At 62.1% G+C, this 21,564-nt stretch overlaps 1 protein-coding gene across 4 annotated transcripts in view; it reads left to right on the top strand.

Annotated features, from left to right (window-relative positions):
- Window positions 1-21,564, top strand: part of TP73 (tumor protein p73) — an 80,114-nt gene that overhangs the window by 52,589 nt on the left and 5,961 nt on the right. For all 4 annotated transcript variants that reach the window (XM_016952823.4, XM_016952814.4, XM_063805696.1 and 1 more), the window contains exons 4-8: window positions 1,446-1,688; window positions 16,053-16,239; window positions 17,527-17,642; window positions 20,745-20,854; window positions 21,258-21,400. In XM_016952823.4, coding sequence (XP_016808312.1) covers window positions 1,446-1,688; window positions 16,053-16,239; window positions 17,527-17,642; window positions 20,745-20,854; window positions 21,258-21,400 — 799 coding nt within the window. The remainder of the gene's footprint in view (window positions 1-1,445; window positions 1,689-16,052; window positions 16,240-17,526; window positions 17,643-20,744; window positions 20,855-21,257; window positions 21,401-21,564) is intronic.

Below are 21,564 nucleotides of genomic sequence, written 5' to 3'. Positions count from 1 at the left end.
TGCTCACAGCACACCACAGCTTCTCTAAAGAGGGACACAGGGCAGAATGACCGCCCCCCGCCCCGCCCGCCTCCGCCTGGCTCTGCCCCTTCCTGCCCTGCAATCCCAGTTCACGGTCTGGGGGTCTCAGCCTGCACCTTGCTGACTGCCGGTGACCTTTGTGCCGTCTGCTGGGGCCGCTAGATCACTGGGGTCAATCGTTTCCCCAGCCCCATAGCTCAGTTTCCTCACCTGTAAAATGGGGACAATCACGGTGCCCGCCGCAGGCCTGGGGAGAGGGGTAATAGGGACAATCACGGTGCCCGCCACAGGCCCGGGGAGAGGGGTAATAGGGACAATCACGGTGCCCGCCGCAGGCCTGGGGAGAGGGGTAATAGGGACAATCACGGTGCCCACTGCAGGCCCAGGGAGAGGGGGGTAAAGGCGTTTGTTTGCGTTGAGCCTCGGGGGTCGCAGGGAAAGCGCTGTTTATACATGTGCAGTCTTCCTCCAGCACCCGCCTCTGGATTTGGAAGGAGGGTCTTCCTCGGCAGCCCACCAAGTGAGGTCTGCCCTGCCCTGGATCTGAGACATCGAGGCCGGACCAGCACCCCCTCCCTCAGCTGGGGCCTCCCTTAAGCTCCTGGCAGACGCTGATCCATGCTGGGGTCCCGGGGCCCCACAGAGGGTGGCGCAGGGGACACACCCACAGGGGTTCCTGTTCCTTGGTGTGTGGTCCTGGCGGGGGAGCTGCGGGTAGGGGCCTAGCAAGAGAACCCCGGGCCAGGGGGCAGCAGGGGTGAGGCTTTGCCGGCCCCTGAGCGTGGAGCGGCCTTTCCAGTCGGGGTGAGGCCGTTCACCAAGAGACGAGGCCGCCCAACTGGGAAAATTGGGCTCAGCCATTGAATAGCAGTCCCACCTTATCCCACCACCTAGAGGGCCAGACCTAGTGAGAGCCCGGATCTGGTCTCCAGCACCTCAGGGGCACCCACGCACCCAAGCCCAGGTGTGCGCACCCTGCACTCAGGGCCCACTTGTGCCCAGCCCACCTCCCCCACTGCCTGGCTCCCTGGGGCTGGATCTCCCCACTTTGAGCTGTGAGGTCCAGACCCCGATGCCGCCCGGAGGGTGCAGTGAAGCCCGTGTGGGCATCAGGGCCTGGGAGCCTCCCCCACCCGACGCCTCCCCTCCAGGTGTGCAGAGAGTCTATTCCGCCTCAGCAACGGCTGGGTGGATCCCCAGAAACCCTGGCACCGGGAGGCTGATGGAGGGGAGGGCGAGGTGAATATGTCAGTTTATCCCAATGCAAGTAGTGGCCTGTTGGGATGGGGGAGAGACCCGGGGAAATATTTGGGATGACTGGAGCCGCTGGCCCTTTAAGGCTCCTGTAACAGGACACCTCCTAGACGGGACAGGACGACTGACTGTGTGTGTTTCCCCCTCCCTCCTCCCCTTTCCCGCGCCAGGCCCAGTTCAATCTGCTGAGCAGCACCATGGACCAGATGAGCAGCCGCGCGGCCTCGGCCAGTCCCTACACCCCAGAGCACGCCGCCAGCGTGCCCACCCACTCGCCCTACGCACAGCCCAGCTCCACCTTCGACACCATGTCGCCGGCGCCTGTCATCCCCTCCAACACCGACTACCCCGGCCCCCACCACTTCGAGGTCACTTTCCAGCAGTCCAGCACGGCCAAGTCAGCCACCTGGACGGTGAGTTCCCCTAGTCCCTGAGGGCTGCGGGCTGCGGGCTGGAGAGGAGGTGGCTGCGTTCCCCGCACCTCAAGAGGTCTGAGCTCGCCCCACTGTCTGCTCGGGGTTCCCACCTGGCCCGGGCCAGGAGGAGCATCGGGCAGGAGGCGGGCCTCAGGGCCGGGCAGTCTGGGTGTGTGCCCACCCCTCTAGACGTGAGTGGCCAGAGCCAGTCAGCCTCCAAAGGGCCGCAGAGGGGACGGACTTGGCCCTGCTGGTGAGATCTCTGCCAAGACTGGCCAGCGGCTTCCCCATGCTCAGGTGGGATCTTTGGTTTGAAATCCTGTCCTGGACAGAGGCGTGGGCTCTGCTGCCAAGAGTTGTCTGTCCAAGACAGGCCCACAGCCCTAGGGTCTGCAGAACCTGCCTCCTCCACGCAGCGAGACGCATCTGCGGGCAGGTGGATTTGGGCTTTGCTGGCACTGTCTCTGGAGTGTCATTTCCAGGAATTGGCATGCACCAAGGAGATGGGGTGGAACCACCATGCCAAGGGCTCAGGTCCTCACCGCGGTGCCCCTGGGGACAGACTGGCCCACAGTGGGGATCTTGCTAACTCTGATAACATCACCTGTGCAGAAGGCCAGTCTCCTCGAGCCAGGCACCATGTTCAGGGCTTTGAGTTGAGCTAACTCTTGCACCCACCAACAACGCACAGGGCTGACTCCATCACTGCTCCCCTTTTACAGCCAAGGAGGCTGAGGCTCGGGGAGGGAAGTGGTTCGCCCAGAGTTCTGCTCATAGTAAGTGGGGGCAGCCACCTCTGCATCTGTATTCCTAACCACTGAGCTGCCCTGCCCAGACAGCTTCAGGGGACGGGGTCTGTCAGGAGGGGCAAGGTGAAGGCTGCGTGACCCCAGCCAGGAGTGGAGGGCACGCAGGGGCTGGGCGGGAAAAGCAGCCCCAAGAGCCCTCCGGGTCTCCCCTCCTGCACCGAGGAGGGGGCAAGTGAGCCCTGCCTGGGCACCCAGGCCGTGGCTGCAGGAGGGGCTCTATGGGACACATGTTGGTCCGGCCCACTGGGCAGCGTCCCCTCCCCCACGAGGCCCCGCCTCCCCGGGCACAGCTCAGTGCTGGCCCCCTGAAGTCCATGCAGGGCGGCTGCATTCCCACCCCCTGTCGGGAGTGCTGAGCAAGGGGCCCCTCAGGTTTTTCCGCTTTAAGAATCGGGTCCCACTGCCCTGCTGGCCATAGCTGCGGTTTTCCCACGCTCCTGGAGGGCCGAGGGGCAGGGCGGAGCCTAAGGTGGCCTGTCAGGCTCTGCAGGTAGCCGGACAGTCCTGCCGGGCTGGTCTGGGGTCTGGGTTCCAGGCCCCGCCCGCCCCCACCTGCGGTTGTTTCTGATTCTCACTCCAGCCACGGGCTCCCCCAGCTGCTGGCTCCGGGCTAAGAGAAGGCTCAGCCCGGACTCCCTGGGCTTGATGGGAAGGGGCTCTGTGGGCTGTTGGGCTGAGGGGCAGAGGACCTGGCACCTCCTCCAGGGCCTCCCACCTCCATCTGGCAGGCAATGCCGACCCCAGTGCTAACACCCCGTTTTCTCCATTTGGAAATTACTCCTCCACGCACCTTACTGCACGATGGAGATAAGGATGGGAAGACCGTGCCAGGGCTGTGGCCAGCACGGTGCTTAGCTCGCAGCAGGAGGCCCATGCGTTGTCTTAATTGTGGTGGTGGTGTGCTGGCCTGGGCCTCCCAAATGAGTGGTTCCGCGGCAGCTGCACCTGCCTGTGGGGCAAGGGGGACCAGGCCTATCCTTCCACCCCACTTGGAGGTCTGAAGCCAGGTCAGAAAGCCCCAAGGCATCCTCACCTGCACACCTCCAGCAGCAGGAGACTCACCACTGCTTCTCTCCCACACTCAGGCTTGTTGCCTAAGTCCACTCTCTCCCCTCTAAGGACACTGACCTCCTGCCCTGGGGTTTATGATGCTGGTGGTTTCTGGAGAGTGTCTCCCTGGAGTCCTGGCAGGCAGCTTGTGGGAGCTCTGCCTCCCTTCCTCCCATGGTCTGAGGATGCTGATGGGGTCTTCACCATGCTTGGAATGCACTGCATGTGGTCTGAGCTGATCCTCATGGAAGGACAGGAGCAACCCCCTCTCTGGCTGGCTTCCCCCAACTGGGGTGTCTGCCACCCCCACCCCCTGCCAGGTGTGTGGCATCAGGTTCAAGGGACTTCATGGTTTTGTCTCAACTGCCTTGTCCTGGGGGACGGGGTGGCCTTGCCCTGTGGGATGGGCTGGTCAGCTGCACCAGCGGGAGGGGAAAGCTGTGCCTGGTGCCCAGCAGAGGAGCAGTGACACCTCCTCGCTCCCTCCCTGCTGGGCTCTGTGGATGCTGGGGCGGGGGGGGGTGGGGGGGCGCGAACTGGGGAGGAAAATGCTGTCGCCTGCACCCAGGGCTCCTCCTCCGAAGCCCTGTGGATCCAGGGGGTGGAGGTGGGACAAACATTGATAATGAGATTTTTGGCACCTCAGCTCTCTGGGGCCAGAACCCCCTCCACCGGGGCTTCTTTCCTTGCCCAGGGAGGGGCAGGCAAGTGGTCGGCTCACAGTGCGGAACGGGGCCGCCGGGCAGCCCGCTTGCTCCCAGCTCTGGGGTCCCACCATGCGGGTGCTGCCCAGCCCTGCTGCCTGTGCTTGCGTCCGGCCTCTGCGCCGTGACTCCTGGGGCTCCCGGCATGCCAGCCGGCTGGTAACTGATAGATAATTCCTATTTTTCTCAAGTACAAGTCCACATTGACTGCCGCCCTCCTTTCTCCCCGATCAGGAAAAACACCCTCACCAGCCCCCAAGTGACCACAGCTGCTAATGGGGTCTTTGACCTCTGCTTTGCTGAGGCCCACGGTGGGTCTCCCCAGCCCCGGGGCGGGGGGTCCATCTGTCCTGAGCAGCTTCCCTCAGACCTCAGATCTCCTTGGGCACTGAGGGGTCTGGAGGCTGCGGTTCACAGGTCTGTGCATATGTGTGCATACACACGCATGTGCACACACACAGACACAGCACCCTCCCACATGCATGCACACACGTGGATACACAAGTACCTTATGCACACGCAGACACATGTAAACACACAGGCATGCGTGTACATGCACAGGCCTCCCCCCATCACTGCCCAGGGTTCTAGTAGCTCCCACCCCATGGAAACCCAGGAGGAAGAGGAGGCGAGTCGTGGGTAACCAAGCAGCCAGAGGAAGGATTTGTGTTTAGCCACGAGAGTGTAACCAGTGACCAGTGACAGGGCAAGGCCGGCATTTGGTGAGAGGGACCCTGCATGGTGAGAGGGGTGGAGCTGGTGTCTGCTGGGGTCCCAATCCCAGAGCTGCCCGTGAGCACCTTCTGCTTCGCCCCTCTGCCCTGGCATCCTCACCTGCAAAGAGAGGTATGGCCTGCCAGCCATGGTGGGGACAAAGGAGCTGGCTCTTGGGACTTCTTAGGTCAGGGCAGGGTACCTGGGGAGCGCTCCACACACGTGAGCCCTGAGTGCAGTGCTGATGGTGACACCAGTGCCCTTCTCCCAGTTCAACATCCTCTGTGGGACAGTGTGGGCTCAGAGCGTGGGCAGAGCTCTCTGCAGGGCATGCATGACCTGGCCTCTGAGCCCTGCTGGCCACTCCTGTCCTGGGAGCCCTGCGGGTTGGCAGTGGTGTGGACAGCTGGTTCCAGGAGGCCCTCGGGGCAGAGAATGAACAGGAGTTCCTCTAGCTGTCAGAACAGCCCGACGCGATGGGCATCGGGTGCTGTGACACCCCGGCTCAGCCGTTCTGCCCCCAGCTCAGCCTCATCAGGGAAGGTGGCTGTCCTTGGTGTTTGGGAAGTTTGGGGACGGGGCTCTGAGGTCAGGCAAGAAGGCAGTGTGGGGTTGGAAGCCCTGGCCCAGCACAGCATCTGTGGGCACCTCAGGGCATGCTGAGTGACGCCACCCACAGCCCACGAGGCAGGCTGCCATGGCAGGATGGTGAGGACACACACACAGGTGCGATGGCCAGCTGCCCCAGCATTCCTCCAGACAGAAAGATGGCCCGGACACAGCCCCCTGAGTGCCCTCCAGCTGCTCTCAGACTCAGCGTGTGTGTGTGCGCGAGCGTGTGTGTGTGTGTGTGCGTGCGCGAGCGTGTGCACCCATGTTTGTCTTAGGGGAGAGCTGGCTCCACGGGTAGGAAAGCCCCCCGGTCCAGGAGGGACATATGGAGGGACGGCCAGGGAAGCACAAAGGCTCTGCATGGGATTCCTGGGGAGAATGAGGCTGAGTCAACACTAATGGGTCTGGAGCAACCTTCCCAGCGCCTCGGAGGCTTGCAAGCAGGAGAATAATAGCGGAGGTGTCCCAACACGATCGTGGTATCAATTGCGTTATCCTAAAAGTTTATGGAATGCATGAGTGGAATTAATACCTTTTACTGGCACCAGAAGCAATTATATGTGCGTAAAGCTGAGGGAAGAGTTCTAACGATGTTTATTGTGGAGATGAAACGTGGATTATTAGGGGAAACAAGAGTACTTAGGGCGAAATTGCAGCAATTGCTGATATCATGCGGCGCGGATCTGCGGCAGGGACGGAGCTTCCAGCAGGCCTGCTCTGGCTGTGGTCAGCGCCTCGGGGCTCGTGGCCCGAGCCGGGGTTGGCTCTTCTCTCTTCACTTTCTGGAGCAGCCAGAGGAACTCACTCTTGGGCCCTGGAGGTCACAGAACTTAGCCTTGGAGGCCCCAAGTGAGGCTGGGGAGGCCCCAGCTCTGAGACCCCGGGTCCTGCTGTCCCACCCCACACTGCCTGGTTCTTGGAGGAGACAGGAGGGAGAACCCCTTGGGGGACAGGATTCCCTTCCATAGGCATGAGACTGTTGGGGGAGAGGCATGATCCAATTTACGTCTTAGGAAGAATCATCTACTTTCTAGGACTTCTTTCCAGTTTGGGGACAGCCCTGTGGACCCAGCAAGTCTGATTAGTAGCGTTGGCAGCAGCATTGCCCCTATGTGCAGGGCCTCCCACACTCCCCATTTTACAGATGAGGAAACTGAGGCTCCCAGAGGGCACACCAAGGTCACCTGTCAGCAGAGGGCAGAGCCGGGCCTGGCCCCAGAAGCCAGACCCCTAACCTTGCCCTTGCAGCCCGTGTGGTGCCCCACCCCGGCCCCTACAGGTCCCTGGACAGGTCCCCACGAGCAGCCCCTGCCCCCTGCCCCACCCTCTGCTTCCAGCTCTGTGGGGCAGGTCCCTGTGACCCTTGGGGCCCCCAGGGGAACCAATGATAAGGAGGTGCTGACGCCTCAGAGGGACCTGCCTGTCCCTAGGGGAGAAAGCCTTGGACCGAGTGGGGTGTTGGGGGAGCCCAGGCTGTACCTTGGCCCCCATGAGCCTTCCACTGCTGTTTGCCAGTGAATCAAACTGGGACTGGGGGTGGAGAGCTGTCCCTGTCTGCTTTCACTGCTTGGTTTTGTTGACAAAGGAAAATCCCTCAAGAACGCTTTATCACTGGAGTGCTCCGAGGCTGGCGAGCCTCACGGGCGAGAAGCCAGGCAGCTGGGCTTGGGGACCGGCCTCTCCTGGTGCCTCCCTGCCCCCTCTGCCTTCACCCCCCCCCAGGCCTGGCCTCACTGCCACTAACTCCCGTTGACAGGGGGAAAGAGAGGCCCGCAGGGGAGGGCCATCCCCGGCTTCTCCTGGACCCAGTGCTGACGCCAAGATGCGGTCATAGGTGACCCGGACCTTGGGCCACGTGGGACTCGGGGCAAGGTGGGGGGCTCAGCTGGGCAGTGAGTTAGTTTTGCTTCCCGGTCTGGTGGGTTTCTGCCACCCCAGGCCAGTGGTCACTTCTGGGATTTTCTGAGATTCCAAAAGCTGAAGCCACGGACCCTGGAGACCCGGACCCTGGAGGCCCAGCCCCTGTCTCTGGGTAGAGAAGGCCCTGAGCGATCTCCAGACCTTCTGTCCCTTTTCTGAGGAGCCTCAGGAAGAGGGGGGACAGACAATTCCAGGGTGTCCCGGCTGGAAAGAAAAGCATCTTCTCTGCACTCCAGGCGGACAGCGTGAGGCTCAGAGATTACGTGGCGGCTGAGGCTGGTGTCCACAGCCAGGGGTTACGATGGGGCTGCAGAGGCCGTGAGCGGAACAGGGCATTTTAGGGCAGAAAGACCCTTTTGGAGAAGGTAACAGCACTCCAGGCTTCAGTGAGGCAGAAGTCAGAGCCCATGGGGAAACCGCACAGGGGGATTACCTAAAGCCCAGAGCCACCCCAAGGGTTGCAAACCCACCCCTCCCCCAGCCATGCCACTGGAGCGAGGCACCCAGCTCCTTGCACCTGGCGTTGGGGAGACACCACTCTCTGCAGGGGTCAGAGATTCGGAGGCCAAAATTCTCCTTCCCCCAGGCATTTCACTGAAGATTTACAAAGTTTAGCAAAAACCTAGATTCTAGCCAACTGTTACCTTTAAAGCTGAAGAGGGACCACCCCACCATGTCCACAGCTTACTCCCCTCCCTCCGCTGTCCCCGGCCACCTCCAGCTGCTGCCAGTTCCAGCCCCCAAGGCTGTCCCAGGAAGCTGTGGCCAGAGACTCCGGGACTGTCCTGTGAGCAGAGGGCACCCACTGACCCTGGGGCACCCTTCCAATCCCCACAGCTGACAAAGCCGGGCCTCAAAAGGCTGGGTTAATCCTGCCTTCTCCTCAAAGCCACCAGTCAGGGTGGGGGTGAGGATGGTGGGGGCAAGGAAGGTGGGGGCTTCCTCCCCAGGAGTCAAGGGGCCCTCTCTGCAGTGAGCAGAGCAGGCCTGTTGCCAGCCTGCTGGGCCCCTTGTGGGACAGCTCCAGGGCCTGGCCCACAGCCCCGCTAGCTAGGTCCTTGCCAGAGGCCGGAGGAGAGGCCAGGCTACTGGCACGGGCCCTCCAGCTGGCGCTGTCAAAAAGCAAGTTACGGGCAGAGGACCCTGCGCTTGGTCCCGGCCCAGGGCAGAGGCTGAGTGTGGTGCTTTGAACACTCCGTGTCTTCAGAGCGGAGGGGCAGCTGCTGGTGGGCATTCCGGGGCCCTCTGCAAGCCCCAGCTTTTGTCTCTGTGGACCCAGGGCACTGCCCTGCCACCCCCTCTGTCCCCAAGGCCCCAGATGGGGTACCTGGGTCCTGGAATAAGAGCAGATGGAGTTCCTCGCCCTGCCTGGGCAGCTCATTCCTTCCCGGGCTTGGGCAGAGTGACAGTGAGAGTAGCAGCCACCAGGCACCCGCACGCGGTCTCAGTGAATTAGGACAGCGGCGACCGGGTGGGGACTGGGCCCTGAGCTCCTCACACAGCATCTCGGCAGCAAAGCAGAGGCTGGAGCTGTCCAGGCTGGGCCACCCAATCCCAGCCAGACACAAGGCAGTCTGTGTGAGTCTCAGTCTCTATTGTCCATGGAGACCCATCCCCAGCAGGACCAGGGCAGGTGAGGCCCCTGGCTGTTGTTCCCCTTACCCCTGAGGGGCGTAAGCCCGGCCACGGGGTAAGAAGCCCATGTCCCACCTGACACCTCTGTAGTACCGTCTTCCTGGAACCCAGGGGTGACGCCTCTGCAGTGCCCAGTCTTCCTGGAACCCAGGGGTGCTTGAGGCGGGTCTGACACCTCTGCAGTGCCCAGTCTTCCTGGAACCCAGGGTGACGCCTCTGCAGTGCCCAGTCTTCCTGGAACCCAGGGGTGACGCCTCTGCAGTGCCGTCTTCCTGGAACCCAGGGGTGCTTAGGGCGGGTCTCTGCCTAGACCCCGACTCCAGGCCCCAGGACCCAAGTCAAGCCCAGCAGTGACAAAGGGCTGGGAGATGGAGCTTGGGGGTCAGACAGCTCTGGTCTGGGTGCTGGTCCACCCCAGCTTAGCAGGCAGGTTTGGGTCACTAAACGGAGTGACAGTGCCTGACCTCCCAGGGCCAAGGTCAGGTGAGGGCCCCGCGCAGGGCAGGCACCAGTGGGCAGTGGATGTGGCCATGAGGGTGGACCCAGGTGCCCCATTCCCTGGCAGGTGGACAGCACTCACTGTCTCCCCAGGTCTCCACACCAACAGAGGCAGACACCTTGGGCAAACGCTGCCTCGCAGCCTCCCCCAACACTAGGCCCCTCTTACCCCCTCTGCCTGTGGCCCTCGTCTCCTACTGGACCCCTGGGCCTTCACTATGCACTGGAGACAAAGCCACCGAGTCTATCCTGGGCTCAGCACATACCTGCTTCCCTCCCCTACCCCGATCATAGCCCAGGATGGAGATCCCTGGAGGCAGCCGTGCATGGGACGAGGACCGAGCAGGCCCCAGCTCCTGTGGTCTGGGTGCACTCAGTGTCTCCTAGGGAGCTGCACTTCCAGGCCGTGAGAGTCCCCCGTGTGGCTCCTGCTCACCTGTTTAGGACATGGCTCAAGGTCGTGGTGGGGCAGGCTGCCCAGCTCCTCAGGGTTCCCACTTGCCCCTGGCCTGCCCTCCCCAGTGAGCAGTTTCTCGTCCACAGCCTCTGGGGCTCTAGCAGGCCTCCATCAGGGCTGAGGATCGCTTGGCATCTGCAGAGGATGTTTCTGCCTCTGGTTCATCCTCCATAGAGCTCCTGGCCTGGGAGCCCTGGCTGGCCAGCATGGGGGTGCCAGCAGACACATCTGTCCCCTGCAGCCCCCCAGCCAGGAGCTCTTTCACAGCAGCCTCTTTTCTTGGACAGCGCTGGGCCTGGCACTGGCTGTGGCCTCACAGGCATTCTGAAGCTTGCTTGGGCCTCTCATCTGCCTGGCCCGTGGGCTGTGGATGTCCTGGTGAGTGAGCCATCACTGCCTTGACCATGGGAGCCCCAGCTTAACACCAAGGTGTTCTGAAACAGGGGCGATTGCCACATGTGTCCTTTCCCCCTCCCCAGGCTAGTGGCTTCTCTGGGGCAGGGAGGGACCAGCCCTGTGACATCCTGCCAGGCCTCCCCGACATCTGTCAGAGCCCAGCCTGTGCTCCCAGCAGCTCTCTGAGGGCGACAGTGACTGTGCACCAGTGAAGGCCACAGCCTCCCACGAAGGGGGCTGTCACCAAGGGGGCCCTGTGGCTGCCAACTGAGGATACCCTTCCTCTCTCAGGAGAAAGGGACCCAGGAGGACCCTAATCCACAGGCTGTTGACCCTGGCTCATGCATGTGTTTTAGGGGGTCCATCTGTGAACCCACGAATTTAATGGCAAGGGTTCTGTGGCTCAGCCCCAGGAGCTTTTCTAGGGAGAGGAAGGGTCCAGGGCCTTGGCAGAGGGTGGGCTCAAAGAGACCCGTAACCCCAGAGAGGAGAGAGATGCACCCCTAAACACACAGACGCACACACAAGCAAGGAAAGTGGATAAAAGTGAGCAATAAAAAAAATCGTTTAAAAAATAAAAGCCCCCACTGCAGGCCCCATCTTCCAGAATCTGTTGCAACAGATTCACCCACGCTGGTTAACGGTATTTGCGGTTTGCAAGATGCTACACGTCCCAGGAAAATGACAGACAAGTTATTATCACCTCTCCGCTGTCCTCCTGCCCAAACCTGCCCGTGCCGGGCACCCAGCTGCCGGGGAGCGAGGAGCGGGCACAAGGAAATTAGCAGCCCCCGCCGCACCCGCCCCTCGCCCACCCCCGCACCAGCCCTGCCAGGCCCAGGGCTCCCAGCCAGGCCGGGCCCATGTTGTACTGGGGCGGGGGAGGAGGGGAAGGAGAGGAGGGTCGGAGAGGAGCCGGCAGCGTGGGGAGGGATGGGCACAGTGGCGTTTGGGCAAACCCTTTCCTGCAAGCAGGACGGTGCACGCACCCTGGGCAGGCAAGTCCAGGCGGCTCCGTGTCAACAGCCGAAGATAAATACGATTTTATCAGCTCGGAATCTGTTGAAACACATCCATCTAGCGGTTCTAGGGAAGGAGAAGGCAGGAGGGGGCGGCGGAGGGGAAGTGTCTCCACGTGACCTTTCCTATAGAATACGCTCCACCGGACTCCTCCTCCTCCTGCCCGTTTTCCACAGAGCCAAGCCCAGGCCTGAAGCCTAGAGGCCTGCTGGGGAGACAGGAGGAAGGAGCTGGGGGAGCGCTGGAGCCGTCCTGGGCTCAGCCACCCTCTAGAAGGACCTGGATCTCTCAGGGCTCCCTTCCCTCCTGTGGCCACCTGTGTCACCCACCCCCAGATGCTGCCAGGGCAGGGGACGTCACAGACATCCTCCCTGAGGCCACCCAGGTCCGGCCCGGCTGGGCACCTGGGGTCCAGTTAGTGCCAGGGTGAGGTCTGCCAGGCATGTATGCCCCAAAGGCCATGTGAGCACTGCACTGGGGACACCTGTGGGGAGGAGAACCAGGCCCAGGACCTTGGTGGCCTTACTGGCCAGAGGGGAGGAGAAGTGCTCACATCGCCTGAGGACAGGGGCCTCCTTGCTCTCCACCCTGAGGCCTGGGCCTCCCTCCGCCACTGGCCCAGGTCGAAGACCTGCCGATTCTAGGCCGCTCCACACTCCAGTCCCAGCCCCCACTTCCCGGGGTGGGTGGTCCGGCCGCCGCCTGCACTGGGTACCAGGGACAGCTCCCGGCGCGCCCAAGCTCCTCCCCGAGGCGGGGCGGGGCGGGGCATCCACAGTGCTCCCCGCGCCTGGGCCCCCAGGACCTCTTGCAGACGGGAGTCCCTCAGACAGTGCAGAGACGGGAGCACGCACTGGGCCCTGCACCCACTTCGTGCGCCCTGGCCTGGGACGCCCCACCACGCAGCTTCCAGAGCAAGGATCGCCACTTCACCCTGCCCGGAGACCCAGAGGGAGTGGGGCGGGCTCAGCAGGGCGCTGCTGAGAGGCCGCTGCCTAGGTCTGCGAAATGGGAGCACTGCTGACCCTGAGGCCCAGGCGGGCGGGAGCTGAGGCTCCGCAGAGGACTATGGCCGGGGGTGCTGGGGCAGGGGCCTAGGGGAAGGGCTGCGGGGGCCAGGCAGGAGCTGTGAAACCCCTCACGCTGTTGAGACTCCATGGGGCTGTCAGGGAGCGATGGCTGCCGGGGCCTCTGCCCGCAGGCTTGGTCGCACCCAGAGCCTTACTCCATCTGTGTCCAACTGGCTGAGGAGCCCAGGCGGCCTCCCCTCCCCCGAGTGTCTGGGGCTCCTTGGTGGATCTAATGACCCCCATCTCAGGCCATGGGCTGGGGCACTAGGGTGGAAGAAGCCTCGGGGGACTCAGCCCCGGAAAGGGAACTGTAGGGAAGCGGGGCCTGTGTGGCTCCAGCTCCCCGCAACCAACACCTCCTCACCTGGTGCTGAGAATAACGAGGGCGCAGTAGCCACTAACACCTGCAGGCCACTGTGTTCCCAGGGGACACGCAGTGAGTCAGAGATGCAGGTGGAGAGGCTTGTGCAGTGGCTAGAGGCATCCCAGCTGACGAGCACAAAGCCAAAACTGCCACCCACATGGCCGGACCTCAGAGGCCCTTCTCCTTTTGCTGCCCCTGAGACTCTGACCTGAGCCACCCCGGCCGGGGTCTGTTTCAAGGGGGGTCTGCCGCGCCCTCCCTGCTCTGTGGTTTCCCTAGGGAGCGGCTAGGATGGATGGCATTTATTGAGTACCACCTGTGTACCTCCATCTGCTACACGTTACTGAGGAGAGACGAGGGGGACAGAGCCAGGTGCCTAAATTCCAGGGGGCCTGTGTGCTCTGCACACAAGAGGTGCTCCATAAATGCTCAGCAATGGGCAGCTCGCCCTGCAGGCTGCCCTGGCCTCGGAGAAGCCTGGCGACACGGCTGCCAGCCCTGTGTTCCTCTCCCCTGCTCGGGGCACGGGCAGACAAGAGCCTGCCACCACCTGGCCCCTCCTCCTTCTGTCCCCAACCAGCACAGATGGAGACCAGGCGTGGTGTGCAGCTTCAGGCAGGGCCTTTGTCCAAGAGACCAGTGCCTGGACACAGGCCACTGCAAGTTTGGGCCAAGAGCCCTGTCTGAGTCTCCTGAGGGTCCGAGTCCCGGAGGGTCTATGCTGCGAGCTGTTCCCATGTGCCCTGGGGGCAGGGCTACCCGCTTATCCTTCCAAGTGATGCTGTGGGGAGCAAAGGGGGCATTTGTAATGGTGGGGACACTGTACATCAGTGGTCACCTCCAGGGAAGCCAGACTGACCCCACAACAAGGAGACTGCCGTCCTTCCCGCTGTGCCGAAGCCTGCAGCTCCGACAGTCCAGGGCAGGCGCCCGCACAGGGGTGGGCTGCTAGCTCTGCAAGGCTGTTTCTGCTTTTCTTTTTTTCTCCTTTGTGTGTGTGTGTGTGTGTGTGTGTGTGTGTGTGTGTGTGTGTGTGTGTGACGGATTCTCACTTTGTCACCCAGGCTGGAGTGCAATGGCGCGATCTCGGCTCACTGCAACCTCCACCTCCCGAGTTCAAGCGATTCTCCTGCCTCAGCTTCCTGAGTAGCTGGGACTCCAGGCGCCCGCTACCTTGCCTGGCTAATATTTGTATTTTTGGTAGAGACAGGGTTTCACCGTATTGGCCAGGCTGGTCGAACTCCTGACCTCAGCTGCCTGCCTTGGCCTCCCAAAGTGCTGGGATTACAGGCGTGAGCCACCGCCCTCAGCCCGTTTCCTGCTTTTCTAAACAGCGCCCAGCCTCCCCTGCAGGGCTGTGCATGATGGTTCCTTCCTGTGTTTTAAACAGGACTGGGGATGGGCGGCTTCCTGCCTAAGGCCCTGTGCCCAAGGCGGGGGTCGCAGGCAGGGGCAGTGGAGACACTCTGGCTCCAGGGGCTCCAGGTGGACGGAGGACCTAGGAGGGGCCAGCTCTTTGGTATCCAATTCCCATCCTGAGGAGGCCACTGAAGGACCCCCTTCCACTTGTCCCTCCAGCCCCCTCACACCCATGGCAGGGACAGACCAGCGTTCCTGGCTGGGTCTCATTCGGGGAGCCCAAGTAGCTCACCAGAGAGGGGACCGCTCCCACTGCGCAGGAACAAGGGCACTCGGGGTGCCGGGGACCCAGGCCCCACCCACCATGGCTCGCAGGCTCCGTCAGCTCCATCTCCCCCGTCTCTTTCCTTTTTCCTTCCTCGCTTTTCGCGTGCCTGCACCTGCCAAGGACCTATGTGGCTCCTGAGAGCCCCTCATGTCCCTCGATGGCCAGAGAGGCAGTGCTGGTGGCCAGTGGGGGTCAGGGGGTCAGGGCCCCTAACTTCCTTGGCAAAGGGAAGACTCCACCTGCAGCTTCCCTGGTTCTGCCAGTAGCTCCCTGTCTCTGACCTCAGTTTCCCCAACTGTTCCATGGTGGAGTGTGATGGGACATTCTCCAGGGCACTTGCGGCTGCAGTGATGATTCTGAGTCATCGGGGGCTGGTGAGAGGCACAGAGGGCATGGGGTGGCAGCAGAAGTCATTCTCTGAGCCTGAGACTGGGGATCATTCCTGATGGCCCTGTGGGGAGAGGGCATGAGGACTCCCAGCAGGTGACCAGAAGCCAGACGCTTGGGAAATCAGCCAGCTTGGAAGTGAGTGGACGCCCCTGCAGCGGCCTCAGCGGGGTCACTTTTAGAACTCATGAGAGCCGGCCTGGGTCCTCAGATGGGCAGCCGGACCCTGTGAGGCAAAGACGCTGGAGGCCTCTGCAGGGGCTGGATCAGGAAGGGTGTCATCCAGTCCTCCTGCAGCAGGGCCCACGCCAGCTCCAGACAGACCCATTAGCTCCTCGAGTCCCAAGCTGGGGATACTGGGGCTGTGAGCCCAGAGGGGCCCCCAGAGTGGCCAAGACCAAGCCACACAGCTCGGCTGCTCAGACTTGGTGGCCCCAGCAGGAGAGGGTGTCAGAGTCACCAGGGCTGCTGAGGCCGTGAGAGGCCTTCACACCAACCCAGAGAGCTCTCTATGGAAGCTTGAATGCATAGTGGGCAACCAGCCCATCACACATTAACCACTTGCTCTGTGCAAATGCCAGAGAAGCCTAGCTCTGGTCTTAAAAACAGATTCAATGCTGCAAACCCACCTCTTCAAAATGCCGCAGTCAGGGACATGGCTTCCGCAGGCCTGGCTCCCAGCCCCCGTTCCCGCCCTCACTCTCCAGCAGCCCCTTCTTGCTCTCCTGGCCTTTCTTGTCCCCATCCATAAACCTAAAGCCTCTCTGCCTGACTGCCACCGGCACTCACACCCCTGCTGTCATGGAGCCCAAATGACCCGATGGCTGTGGAGTGGGTGCCAGGGCAGCTGTGCCTGGATTCACGCCTCAAAGGACAGACACCTGGAGGGATTCAGCAGAGGGGCTGCTCGGGGCAGTCTTCATCTGGGGGTTGTGGAAGGGGCACCCATGGGGAGGACGTGGCTCCCAATGGGGGGTGGCCTGGACAGGGGTGCAGTTGGGACCACTGGTCTCACCCGCTCCCTCTCCCCCACTCCAGTACTCCCCGCTCTTGAAGAAACTCTACTGCCAGATCGCCAAGACATGCCCCATCCAGATCAAGGTGTCCACCCCGCCACCCCCAGGCACCGCCATCCGGGCCATGCCTGTTTACAAGAAAGCGGAGCACGTGACCGACGTCGTGAAACGCTGCCCCAACCATGAGCTCGGGAGGGACTTCAACGAAGGTGAGGGCCCCCAGCTCCTCTGCCCACGGTGGCACTTTGCCCAGCATCCCAGACAGCACAGCCGGGGGCTGCCTAACTGGGAGAGAGTGGGGCTGACAGCATGGGCTTAGCCATTCCCCTGGGGAGGGCTTTCAGTGCCTCCACCAGCCCCCATTTTCCCAGTTCTGAGTGGGACCTGGGGGGGCCCATGCTCCTGGGCAGGGGCAAGTGGTCTGGGCAAAGTCTGAGGGGCAGCGGCCTTCTGGGGCCCCAGAGATCCTATGAGTCATAGCCCCTCTCTCCAGTGTGCCTGGCAGGGCCTACGGGCTACCCCAAGGATTAGCAGGAGAATCAGGGGGCAGAGCCACTGGGCAGGCACCCCCAGAGCACAAGGGCTGCCAGCTGGCCTGAGCCTCACCTGGAAGCCCACAGGACTGGGCCTGGTGGTCTCAGTTCTGCTGCGATGCACCTGGCACAGCTGGGTGCCTCTCTGCACCTGGCACAGGGGTGGGTGCCTCTCTGCACCTGGCACAGGGCTGGGCACCTCTCTTCACCTGGCATGGGGCTGGGCACCTTTCTTCACCTGGCATAGGACTGGGCACCTCTCTGCATGTGACAGAGGTGGGCACCTGGCATGGGGCTGGGCACCTCTCTGCACCTGGCATGGGGCTGGGCACCTCTTTGCACCTGGCACAGGGTGGGCACCTCTGCACCTAGCACAGGAGTGGGCACCTCTCTGCACCTGGCATGGGGCTGGACACCTCTCTGTGCCTGGCACAGGGCTGGGCACCTCTGCATCTGGCATGGGGCTGGGCATCTCTGCACCTGACACCGGGGTGGGCACCTCTTTGCACCTGGCATGCAGCTGGGCACCTCTCTGCACCTGGCACAGGGCTGGGAACCTCTGCACCTAACGGGTGGGCACCTCTGCAGGTGGCACAGAGCTGGGCACCTCTCTGTGCCTGGCACGGGGCCAGCACCTCTCTGCACCTGACATGGGGCTGGGCACTTCTTTGAACCTGGCACGGGGCTGGGTACCTCTCTGCACCTGACATGGGGCTGGGCACCTCTTTGAACCCAGCACAGGGCTGGGCACCTCTCTGTGCCTGGCACGGGGCCAGCACCTCTCTGCACCTGACATGGGGCTGGGCACTTCTTTGAACCTGGCACGGGGCTGGGTACCTCTCTGCGCCTGACATGGGGCTGGGCACCTCTTTGAACCCGGCACAGGGCTGGGCACCTCTCTGCACCTAGCACAGGGGTGGGCACCTCTATGCACCTCTCTGAAGTGTCGACCCCTCCCGGCAGGACAGTCTGCTCCAGCCAGCCACCTCATCCGCGTGGAAGGCAATAATCTCTCGCAGTATGTGGATGACCCTGTCACGGGCAGGCAGAGCGTCGTGGTGCCCTATGAGCCACCACAGGTAGGCCAGGAGCCAGGCTGTGCCCAGGGCCCTGCAGTCAGCTGTACGGGCGGGGGGAGGGGTCCCCTGAGGCAGCCCCTGTCCCTCCTCAGTTGGCTGATCTGCCTGTCCCGTCGGCGTCTGTCCAGGACTCCCTGCTCTGTGATAAGTCTGTGTCGGCGGCTCCTTCCTCAACCACACCCGCCCCACTGTGCACACTGCTGCTCTGTCCCCACATCCGCCTCGGGCACTCTCGGGGCCTCAGTGTGCCCAGCTCCATAGTGGGGAGTGGGTCTTCAGCCTTGCCCTCTGTTGGTGCCCAACACTGGTTCCGGCCTGGGGCTCCCAGACACAGGGATTTGGGAGATGGGGAGGTCCCCGCCCATTTAGACCCTGGATTGGCTGGGGCAGAACCAAACCAGCAACAGCGCCTGAAGGGGTGGCAAATTCTACAAAGGGGGTTGAGGGATGGTGGAAAGACTCCTAGGCCAGGCCAGGGGCCCAGGAGAGGTGGCCTGCAGGAGGCTGAGGCTGGTCAGCAGGGTGGAGAGCCGGGAGGCCCCGCTGGGCACCACGTGGGTGCGGGGTGCAGGGGACTGGGGGGCATATAGGCTGGAGGGGAGGGGACACGGAGAGGCTGGGGGCTTTGACTTTTGGCCCAAAGGCAGCATAAGTTTCTGGGACACCATTCTGGAGCTGATGTGGGGCCCAACTGGTGTGAAAGGCTGGGGTAGGGGGAAACAGAGGGTTTGAAGTTACTGCAGGATGGTGGGGCAGGGGCAGAACAGGAGGTGAGGAGTGGGTACCAGGCCCCCAGGGGAAGGCAGGCAATGGCAGGCCTCTGCCTTCCCTGTACCTGGTTCTGAGACCAGGCTCCATGCTGTACCCAGCCCCAGCCTCCCCCACCAGGTCCCCATCCCTGTACCAGGCCCCCAGGACACCCCAGACTCCTGTACCCAGTCTCCAGGTCCTCCACAAGCCTCTACCCTGTACCCAGGCCCCCTTCGACATCCCCATCCCACCATCCTCTAAGAGCAGCCCCTTATGTCAGCAGAACCAGGGCCCGGGAGGGCTCCCTGAAACCCATGTCCCACCCTCACCTGCCTCGGCCTGCCAGGAAGGCAGAGCTCTCTCGCCCCCTGGTGGCTGCCGTGTGACAGCAGTTCTGAGAAAGGCCAAGATTTTCCCAAACCCCTAATAGCTTTTGTATTTGTCCCCAGGGTGACATGAAAACTGCCCACATTGTGGTCTGGGGACACTCATTGATCAACGGTTTTGGTTCATGGCTGGGTGCAGTGGCTCACGCCTGTAATCCAAGCACTTTGGGAGGCCAAGGCGGGTGGATCACTTGAGGTTAGGAGTTCAAGACCAGCCTGGCCCACAGGGCGAAACCCTGTCTGTACTAAAAACACAAGTTAGCCGAGCCTCGTGAAGCATGCCTGTAATTCCAGCTACTTGGGAGGCTGAGGCAAGAGAATCGCTTGAACCCGGGAGGCAGAGGTTGCAGTGAGCCAAGATCGCGCCATTGCACTCCAGCCTGGGGGACAGAGAGAGACTCCGTCTCAAAAAAAAAAAAAAAAGAGTTTTGGTTCATGTCTCAGCTGTACTGCAAAATCCCTGGGAAACAGGAGTGTGCTGGGGGTGGGTTCGCTGGGGACAGCTCTGGTTCCTCTTTCTGCCCAGGCGAGCCCGCAGCATGCAACACACACATAGGGCCACAAAATCCGTGCAGGCACACTCACACCCAGCATCTGGGCTTGACCTCCAGCCTGTGTCAGGGGAGAAGGTTGGGGCAAACAGACCACAGGACTCTGTGCTTCTCTGAGAGCAGAGACCAGGTCTGAGCCCTCCCAGAACCCAGAACCAGCCCAGTGCTTGGGGTTCAGTGATCTTCATGAATGGGTGGCTGGATGGGGTGAGTGGGTGGATGGGTGGATGGATGGGGGTGGGTGGGGTGGATGGATGGATGGATGGGTAGGTAGGTGGGTGGATGGATGGATGGATAAGTGGGGTGGGTGGGTGAGTGGATGAATGGATGGAGTGGTGAATGGGTGAATGGATGGGTGGGTGGACAGATGGATGAATAGGGTGGGCGGATGGATGGGGTGGGTGGGTGAATGGATGGATGGGTGGGTGGATGGGTGGGTGAATGGATGGTTGGGTGGAGGGATGTTGAATGGATGGGTGGGTAGAGGGATGGGTAGATGGGGTGGGTGGATGGATGGATAGACTGATATTGTTGAATGGATGAGTGGGTGGATGGATGTTTAGATGGATGGATAGATAATAAATGGGGGAGTGGATGGATGGATGGATGGATAGGATGATGGATGGATGGATGGGGTGGGTGTGGGGGGTGGATGTGTGGGTGGGTGAGTGGATGGATGGAGTGGGTGGATGGATGGATGGATGGATTGACTGATATTGAATGGATGGGTGGGTGAATGGATGGTTGGATGGATGGACAGATAATGGGGGGAGTGGATGAATGGATGGATGGATGGATGGGGTGGATGGGTGGATGGATGGGTGGATGGATGGGATGGGTGGATGGATGGGGTGGGTGTGGGGGTGGATGTGTGGGTGGATGGATGGATGGATTTATTGATATTGAATGGGTGGGTGGGTGGATGGATGGATGGATTTATTGATATTGAATGGATGGGTGGGTGGATGGATGGATAGATAATAAATGGGGGGAGTGGATGGATGGATGGGGTGGGTGGGTGGATGGATGGATGGATGGATGGATAGGATGGATGGATGGATGAGGTGGGTGTGGGGGGTGGATGTGTGGGTGGGTGGGTGGATGGATGGATGGATGGATAGACGGGTGGGTGGATGGATGGGGTTGGTGGATGGATGGATGGATGGATGGATGAATAGATAAATGGGTTCGATGGATGGGTGGATGGATGGATGGATGGACGGATGGATGGATGGATGGGGTGGGTTGGTGGGTGGATGAATGAGTGGACAGATATACAAATGGCAACAACTATAGAGCAGGGCATCCCCCTGCCTACGTGGAGCCAGGACCAGACATGGAGCTGGGGGCTGCCACCTTAATGGATTGGGGCTGCGTGCTGATGCTAGCCCCTCTCCCTGCTCCCCCATGTGCAGGTGGGGACGGAATTCACCACCATCCTGTACAACTTCATGTGTAACAGCAGCTGTGTAGGGGGCATGAACCGGCGGCCCATCCTCATCATCATCACCCTGGAGATGCGGGAGTGAGTCCCGGGCACACGGGGTGGAGGTGGGACAGGGCTGGGCAGGCACGGCCGGGGGAGAAGGGGAGCTGTCATGGAGACCTGCAGGCCAAGGCTAGCTTGGGGAAGAGACTTTGGGGTGTGCTGCTGGAGGAAGGAACCGCCCCCTGGCCTGCAGGGCCTGCCTGGGCAGAAGCTGGGCCTCCGGAGGGAGGTGGGAGTCCCCGGCAAGGTCTCAGGGCAGCCTCGCAGCTTTGACCCTCTGGCTCCCTCTAGCGGGAACACTCGCTGCCGGCACTGGGTGCTCTGTGGTGACCGAGGGCTCTCAAGGCCGGTCCTGCAGGGTCCAAGGTGGGTGGGGAAGGTGGGCAGGTTGAGGGTGGGCAGGGTTGAGCTCACAATTCTGGCTGTGCCCACCCGACAGTGGGCAGGTGCTGGGCCGCCGGTCCTTTGAGGGCCGCATCTGCGCCTGTCCTGGCCGCGACCGAAAAGCCGATGAGGACCACTACCGGGAGCAGCAGGCCCTGAACGAAAGCTCCGCCAAGAACGGGGCCGCCAGCAAGCGTGGTGAGCGGCCGGCCAGGGGACCTGGACGCGTGTGGGAGGGGAAGGGGACACATTGGCAGGACACAATGTGAGCCCGCGTCCCAGGGACAGGGCCAGCCCCTGAACGGCCCCCCACGCCCAGACTCCTCCCTGACGGAGCCTGAGAGCAGCCCCCATATAAGTCA

The sequence above is a fragment of the Pan troglodytes genome, chromosome 1 (assembly GCF_028858775.2).
Source record: "Pan troglodytes isolate AG18354 chromosome 1, NHGRI_mPanTro3-v2.0_pri, whole genome shotgun sequence".
Classification (NCBI taxonomy): Eukaryota; Metazoa; Chordata; class Mammalia; order Primates; family Hominidae; genus Pan; species Pan troglodytes.
Note: the sequence above shows the minus strand (reverse complement) of the source record. Positions and strands in the feature narration are given on the sequence as shown.